Below are 8942 nucleotides of genomic sequence, written 5' to 3' on the forward strand. Positions count from 1 at the left end.
TAATCAGTGAAAGAATGGCACTACACCTCCTAAGGAATAATGCACCACCTAGTACCTTGACTAAATTATGATATTCATCGCGTAAATCTCAACCTTCGGATAAATGGGAGTATTTTTAATTTATCCGTTTGTTTAAAGCTGGATGGGTGATTGTTAAACAACATTATCTGGTTGGAGATGGCTGAAATCCGGTTATTATTATTAATCTGGTAACATTTTAAACCAATAATTATGGAAATTAATGATTAACTACAGGTATATTAACAAGGAATCAATCCTTTTCTCTGGCGTCAATTTACATCGATCAGAATGGATCGCTAATGATTTACCCTAAGAAAATCATTTACCTGAAGTCCCAGTATCTCATGGAATCAGGTGGCTTGCTGATATGTCCCCTGGAATAGGTGTTCCCCCTACAGTTACCCATCCATACATCATATCCGGCGTCGGCAAGGATGAACGCTGTGAAAAAGATGAACACAAAGTTCAGGGGTTTCTGGAAATCGATGGACGCGCTTATATATGCCTCATAAACCAAAAGAAATATTCTACCACTTTTATTATGCTTTAGGAAGGGGCATATCAGTCCTTATTCTGATTAATAAGTAGGAATATTCATGAGAAATGAACTAGCTCTCCACCCTCAATTACTTTGAGCAGTGGTGGAGATTAAGGGAGCAGATCTCGTTTTCGTCAAACATACAGCTTCATTTTTAAAATAGAATTTTTTAAATACCCTTCATTGCTTTCTTCGAATCGAATTAATAATTGAAAGGTATTCACTTTATAAATGAACTATAAAATATGACATATTTGATTAAAATATTTTCACGGTGCATCATACAATTAGATATTAGAAAAGGAGCGAATAATTTCGAAGATACTTACACAAAAGGCGACTATGTGGAGAGCTCTTACAGCAAATACGAATTAGAAAAATTTAACTTGGCATTAAAATTTTTTCCTCAAACCTTCTTGGATCAAATTTTTAATCCAAAGGAACGATATTTAAAGTTTAAGCAACTTTAAAAATTCAACTTCATTGAATTTAAATCACCAAAGACAAATCTTCAATTGTTTATGCGTACAGCTTATGTGTTGTATTTCAACTTAATTCTGCTGTGATTAATTTATATCCGGAATTTCTTCGGTAGTGACATACAGGGTTGCACCCAAAAGTAGTAGAACTGATTTTTTTACAAGACTTTTATTGACGACATACTTACATCGACTTAATAATCTTCAAAGTATGCTCCTTGAGCTGCTACACACTAAGTATAACGTTGCTCCCATTCCCTGTACGCCCGCTGGAAATTTTCTTTGGGGATGCCGTTTATGACCCTCGTCGAAGCCTCTTGAACGGCCTTCATCGAGTCAAAACGTCGTCCCTTGAGCTGTCTTTTCATCAGGGGGAAGAAGAAGAAGTCCGGTGGTGCCAGATCGGGATAATAGTGCGGGTGTGGCAACGTGGCAACGCCGTATTTGGCCAGGAGCTGTCTGACGACGAGCGCGCCATGGCACGGCGCGTAGTCATGATGAAGCACCCAGCAGTTTGCGATGGCTGGTCGGACTCTTTTCACGCGTTCTCGGAGGCGGGTGAGCACCTGCACGTAAAAGTTCGCATTCACAGTCTCCCCTGGTGGGACAAACTCCTTGTGAACCACTCCAAGACGGTCGAAAAACACAATCAACATATTTTTGATTTGCTCATGCGAGCCTTTTTTGGACGTGGGGACGCGGAAGTGTCATTCCGCGGATTGTCTTTTCGTTTCGGGGTCATATTGAAAAACCCATGTTTCATCACCAGTTATCACATTGTCCAAACAATTTTCATCTCGGTGCAAATTGGCTAACACTTCTTCGGAAATGCGCCCACGCGTTGCCTGTTGGTCGACACTCAGAATTTTCGGCACCATCTTGGCGCACACCTTGCGCATGGCCAAATCCTGTGAAATAATACGTTGGATGTTGGATGCAGACAGATGCAACTGGTCTGCAATTTATTCACTGGTTAAGCGTCGGTCTGTGTTTAGCAGTGTCCTCACTCTGTCCACATTCGTGTAGGTTCTTGCCGTCGATGGCTGTCCGGAGCGATGGTCGTCTTCAATGAGCTCCCTGCCCTCTGTAAACAACTTGTGCCACTCAAATACTGTGAAACGGCTTAAGGCAGTGTCCCCATAAGCCTGCTTGATCATATCGAGGGTCTCAGTTGCCTTCTTCCCGAGTTTCGCACAAAACTTCACGGAATAACGTTGCTCTAAATTCAGATTCATTTTGTTTTTCAACGCGGACAAAAAACTTGCTTCACTAACAACGGTGTCCTCACTCAACGACAGCCCGCAGGTGACTGAGGTTGGTGTCGGTCTGTTGCTAAGAGCCCCCTCCACCTTACCCTGCCAAGTAGACCCCCCTCCACCGTTCCGTTCCTGTCAGAGGAAATCAGTCCTACCACTTTTGGGTGCGACCCAGTAGTACTCATAAGTTGATGCATTGTTCAACCTTAGAAGTTGAGATGCGTAGTACATAACGATACTTGAGCCAGACTCAACTATCATACCAGGTAAAAGAGGGCACTCAGAAAATCACCTGTAAATTACGACAACATATAATAGTTAATAAGAGTTGTATCTCAACAGTAAACAAATGCGTACACGAGGGAAACCTTCAAATACGAGGGCGATTCGAAAAGTAAGGTCTCCAATTTTTTTCACGAAAAATCAAATTCATTCTCAATTATGTATGCATCGTAGGAAAGGCTGAGAATTTAACTATTTTTCTATTAAGTCGTCTAGACGATCAATCACTTTTTGCACCCTTTTCCAGCTTTTTAATACCGGCGTCGTACCTTTCTCCCACCGCGTCTTCTTGTGTGTGTGAGTTATAATTCAGGTTAAAAGTTTGTTTTCATAAGTAGAAAATTTGCTGTTATTGTTGTTGCTTCAACGAGTGAGTGGACGTGATAAGAAATGTGAAAACCAAATAAAATTAAGACAGAATTGCACAATACTATATTTATTTGAATAGTGCATGAAACGTCAGCAATTAGTCTTGTTATTATGATGAATCTTTGTCTTTTTGTCCCTGCTATATTTGCCAAAATTCTTGTGAAGAAATCCGAGCAGAGATTTTTGTGTTTATTAATTTGTTAAAAAAACCCAAATAACTGTAATATCTCATTGAATGTAATGTGAAAATTTGTAATGTGAACCCATGGCCCTAGAGAAAAAAATGATGTTTAATGCGAAAATTATAGTTTTCTTGAGTTATTTTGCTCATGAAGCAGTTCGCCTAACTCTCACTGGAACTAATTTCCCGGATTCATGAACTCATTCCTATAGGGCGTACGCCATTGATCTCACTGTTGGGAAAAAGTCGGTATAATGACTCGTTTCTGTGTAGCTTACCCAGACCATCATCCGGTCCTGTGATCACCCAGGCGGCAGAACTGAGGAGGATTGCGTGCTGGAGGAAAACCACGGGTCGGTGGCCCCCTGTTGGCCCTGCTTTGCCGTGAGGGATGCGATGAAGTGTGAGTAAGTAGCCGTCCTCTGTCTGTATGGTGTGAGATTCGGCTGGGTATCCATAGTAGTTTATCAGTTCCTCCTGCAATATAACAGAAGTTTTCCTCGAATTGCTGGCGTTGTAATACCTCTTTGTCTCTAAATTACTAGCTAAGGATAATACTCGCGTCTAAAACTTGATGGATTAGCTAGGTATGAAATGCTAAGGCCTCCTTAACGACAGGATATTTTTTTACGTCTACGTTTACTACCTCGGAAGAATTCGTAATTTTTGCATGAATTTCTAGGATAGACTTAGGGGATTTAATTTAGTCCCGTCGGCATACTTGTACTTTTATCGATCAAACTGCTTGGACTCCTTTCTGTTCTCATGGTCAAATAGTCGCTACGAAGGTAGGTATTGTCAGTCTAACGGCAGGGAGTTTATTCTCCTGCACATGTAGGCAAAGTTGAAAAGGCTATGGCGCAATTAAATATAGGTTCCTCGTTTAGTGAAAAAGTGCAATTCATGTCGTGTTTCTAATTTTTTCTAGCAATTTTCTTTGTAATTCATTGTAACCATGCCAAAAATTTTGAAGAAACTCTCATCTCCTCGCATACGGCCGAGACTCTTCGTATTGTTTGTTTGTCTTTACCGCCTGGAAGCAGAATCAGGCTTTTAATCAATTTGGTGGCAAATAATAATTACACATTGTCATTAAAGTGGAGACTGTAAAAATTGAAATAAGCTATTTTAAAACATTTTCTCATGGAATAATTGCTGCACCAGTTTGCATAAAATAGTTAATTTTTTTATTGATAGAAAATCGGTTTTTTCTCCCCTGACTTTAAGCGACCTTAAATTTAGCGATTGAATTCAGAACCACTACGCATGGATAGGACAAATAAATGTCCTAGGTAAATATAGTAAAAATCTCAGTGAAGAACAAAAAGTTTGGTCTAATGGTGTTCTGGTTGGTTTAAAAATATATTGAACTATATAATTTTAAAAAGTAATTATCCCTTTCGTACCCTAATTTAAGTCATTGCGAACTCATCTAAATAGCCCGTTATTTAGCATTAGGAGAGCAGTAGATGCATAAGGAATGACTTTGTATTAAAGTGATGATCTTTACTCCAGTGCTTGGAAATTTATTAATGCCAATAGAGATAGCCGGATGAGTATCGTGATCTCCTAAGGACCTAACATTCGTGGTTTCGAGTACCACCTTGCACTTGGATGTTGCAAACTCTCTGCTTCGGCCCCTTGGACACCTCGACACCTCATGCCCGATAACGAGCCATTCCTCGTGATCCCAGGTACAAAGAATCTAACATATACGCTCAGAGAGCAAAAATATCTCATATGATGCTTCAATTAAAGGTTAAAATTTCATTTTATATTATGTTTAAACATATATTAATGCCAATATTACTTACAACATCCATGGATACTTCCGGTGAATAGAATGGAAAAGTCAAAATATTGATGTCTTTTGGCATTCTATTCCAGCCCAGTGTCTGATCTTGGTTGAAAAATAGGATGGTGATAAGGAAGACCATAATACAGGCAGGAATCTTCATCGTCACGGTTGTATCGTACGCTGAGAGCGTTTATATGTTCCACTAAAATCCTTCATAGGGAATAAAAACATAAATATAACATCCTCTGTTTCAGTAATGCACAAGAAATTTAATATTTTAATCAAAACACACACCTTAGTAAATGCTGGGAAATCCCTTTATTCGTTTAAATGCCTTTCAAATGGTCAATATTTAATATCCAAATCCTTCATTTACAAATACGTCAACGTTGATTAGTATAGTAGTCGCTAACAGTTCAGTAAATGCCTGAGATAGTTACCCAATCCTTGCCGCTCCGTCAACTGCTCTGGCTTTTTATTGGAGAGCCCTTTATATAATAGGCGAGCGCAAAGCTATAAACGCACGCCTAATGTGTTGCAAAATTTCCAAACAATGCATGAAGAATAAGACACATAACTTCCTTATTTCCAGGAAAACTTCGATTCTTATATTTTTTTAATGTAGCGTTCAAGAGAAATGAAGAATATGTTTTCGACAGAGAGGAAGAGTAAAAATGACGTCTTAATAAAGGCGGGTGAAGAGAGGAAATTTCAATGTGAATACGGAAGGCGGCAGAAAACAGGAAGGAAAATAAATTGAGTGGTAGTGGGATCTTATTAGTCGTTATGGAAGGGACAATGATTGCTAAAGGGTGTATCGTAGAGAAAGGAGGAGCCATAGTCGTTTTGGGTGGCACGAAGGTGGGGAGAAGGTATGAAGAGCTGACGGCGGATGTGTACGTTACCCGCGCGATACGAAATGTGAATAGTTGTCCAATACTATCCTAAACATACCTATAATAAGTAGATTATCTGGATTAATGAATTTGAGAGCACATTCATTGTTTACTTGATCCAATGAGTTCAAGAATGAGAGTATTGGTAATTTCTCAGTACGGTGCGTGACATGGGTGTCAGGACATTCACCATTAATTCATACATAAACTAGGTTTTTTAAATTCTATATGTACCTATACTTGTAATGAATATATTTTTTCTACTAGTTTACCCGCTTCATGAGCATTTTGTGGGAGTGTTAGTTTGTTAGTTGATAAGACACTTATTAAAATACATGCATTTAGTTTTAAAATATGCGCTTTTAAATAAATATGAAGACATAATACCTCTACGTACCTCGCAACGGCGTGTGATATAGGTGGTAGAACACCAGCCATTTACGCAACGTATTCAATTATGGGTACAAATTATCGGTATTCTACAGGTTACGTTAGGTTTTACGAGGGCGATACGAAAAGTAAGGTATCCTATTTTTTTCATGGAAAATCAAATTTATTCTCAACTTTGTGTACTTCGTAGGAAAGGCTGAGCATTTAGCTATTTTTCTACATAGCTGCCTTGACGATCAATCACTTTTTGCATCCTTGTAACCAGCTTTTTAATACCGGCGTCGTATCTTTCTCGGGCCGCGTCGCGAAGCTAATTCAAAAATTCACCCCCTATACCGCCATCAAGTAAGCCTGGGCCTTAGATATTCTCATCTTCATCATAGTCACCACACCACACTTATTCATATCATCTAAATTCTATTATCTTTCAATATATTTCTTCTCTATTACTATTTATCTCAAATCTACCTTTTTAAATTGAAACATTTCCTCACTTATCTTTGATTTTTTTACGATTATAACCTTCTTACTTCCGAAAAGTGCTTTCATTTTCCTGATTTCCCGCACACTGATTTAGCCCTTACTTCGTAAACTTTCCGTTCTCTTGCACTGCGTCTGGCACCACACTTCTTTCTTTCGCTCTATTATATTCCCGCCTCAGCATATTATTCAAATTTTTGTGCTTACTTCAACCTAACTTAGTTTACTTTTCCTAATTAATTATCCATGGTTTTCACGATAATTTTCTATTTACTGTTTTTGTAGTCTCATTTATGCTTTCGATTCCCCTTTTTTGATATGTTCTTATTTTCTTCTATGGTACTTAGCTCCCTGTCCTCATCTATTATTTTCTGTAGAGCCTGCTGATACTACCTTCATGTGGCTCTGGTTCAAGCTTCTACATTTTTTTTTCTCAATTATCTTTCCGGTTTTATCCTCTTGAATTCCACATTGCACTCCATTAGTACTAAGTTATGATCTAAATCCGCAACCGTTTCCGAGGAATATGCTTACTAAATAATTACGCTGTTCCTAAATCTATGCCTAATCATGATATGGTCTAACTTATATCTATATGAATTCTTGAGCACTTCTCATGTATACCTACACCTTTTTTGGTGTATTAACCAAGTGTTTGTTATGATTAATCCCTGTCTCCTGCAGTGTTCTATTTCTTTCTCCCCGCGGTCATTTTTCGTTCCCATTCCATAATCCCCTACGTCACTTCTATCTCTTTCTTCGCTTTTCGTCACGTTCCAATTCCCCAATTGGAACGCCCACAGTTGTGGACTGTAATTGATCGTACACCCCTTCGATATCTTTCTCCCTATGATTGCTGGCCGGCATATAGACTCGAACAATGACCATGTTCGTTGATTTATCTTTCCACTCTACAAATAGTATTCTATCATTCGCTTGATTTATGTTTACTATACTTGTACCTACCTTTTGTTTTATACTACTACCACCACTTATTGGCCTTCTTCACCTCCGCTGTTTATTACTCTATAACTTTCTCCTGAGTAATCCCTGCTTTTTATCCCTCTCACTTCGTAAAGCCCTAAAATATTTATATTTCTTATCAATATTTCGCTTCATATTTTCTCTTAATTCTTTTCTCAATAATTTCCAAGCATTAAAAGTACCTTTTATATCTAATTCGGTCTTCGTCTGCCCTTTCTGTGCTACTTCTTTCGGTTTTGCTTTTGAAGGGTTTCGTGCGAAAACGACCGCGGAAGGCTTGCCACTCCCGCTTCTAGACACAACACGCAGTTGATTGGGTCCAGCCCTGTAGTTGTCAGTACTCATTCTTACTAAAGCGTCCAACCTACTGTTTTGGTTTCAGTAATTGAGGTAGTTCCCCGTTGCTAGCCTCGATAGTGTTGTAATGTGAAGCTTTCTATCACTCAAATGGCCGCCCCACTGAGGTCAGACGCCCTTACAGCCGCCTAACTGCGGAACAGATACCTCGCGGACTACCTCTCGTTTGGCTCCTAACCTTCGACCGATTGGCATGGGTGGCCCTACCATGAACAATTATCATTGCTCCCGCCGGCACAGCTTTAGGGGTCATCGGAACGCACAAGGCCATCGCCATGGCAAGGTTGTTAATGGGGAAGGTATGTATGCATACATAGACGCACGCATAAAGCATACATGCATGTCTACATATTATAGTCATGGGCATGTTCGGGGAAATCTTTAAATATAGCTTTTTGAATTTGATTGAAAATATTTAGAATTCGTGGCGTTTGATTTTTGTTTTGATTCCGTATCGTGCAATGATAAAAAGGTATTTGGAAGCCGTCAGTGATAGTGTCTTCATCTCTTATTCATTTCTCTTGGAGAATTTTAGCAAATCTAGACAATTTTTTGAAGGTTTTTTAATTACTTAATTGAAACTTTATCATATGCATTCCAAATACTTTGCAAATATTCTAAATATGGTCTTAATCATGTGAAGCAGTACATCTCCTTTAATAATCCATTCTATTTCCATACAACCTACATAATTCAAAAGCTTCTTTAATACTTACCCGCTTTATTCCTTTGATGTGTTTCCTTTACAGCTATCAAAATGAATTTGAAGTGTAATTTAAACTCACTGCGCTTTGTTTCTCTGTAATATTTTTTTAATCCATTTCCAAAATTCTAGCTCTACCACCCTGTTCTATCTCCAAAATAGTCTTTCATGAAATAAGAGTTTCCTTGCCAAAGTTCAAAAAAAGACG

The 8942-nt window shown here is 38.7% G+C and overlaps 1 protein-coding gene across 1 annotated transcript in view; it reads right to left on the reverse strand.

The window, feature by feature from the left end:
* The window catches only part of LOC139698019 (gastric triacylglycerol lipase-like), a 40955-nt gene extending 36006 nt beyond the window's left edge, over positions 1-4949 (reverse strand). Inside the window, exons 1-3 of the mRNA XM_071596875.1 lie at positions 4941-4949; positions 3405-3603; positions 348-462 (exon numbers count right to left, since the gene is read on the reverse strand). Coding sequence (XP_071452976.1) covers positions 348-462; positions 3405-3603; positions 4941-4949 — 323 coding nt within the window. The remainder of the gene's footprint in view (positions 1-347; positions 463-3404; positions 3604-4940) is intronic.
* Between the last annotated feature and the right edge of the window lie 3993 nt (positions 4950-8942).

This window comes from Hetaerina americana, unplaced genomic scaffold (assembly GCF_022747635.1).
Source record: "Hetaerina americana unplaced genomic scaffold, ioHetAmer1.1.p SCAF_8, whole genome shotgun sequence".
In the NCBI taxonomy this organism is placed as follows: domain Eukaryota; kingdom Metazoa; phylum Arthropoda; class Insecta; order Odonata; family Calopterygidae; genus Hetaerina; species Hetaerina americana.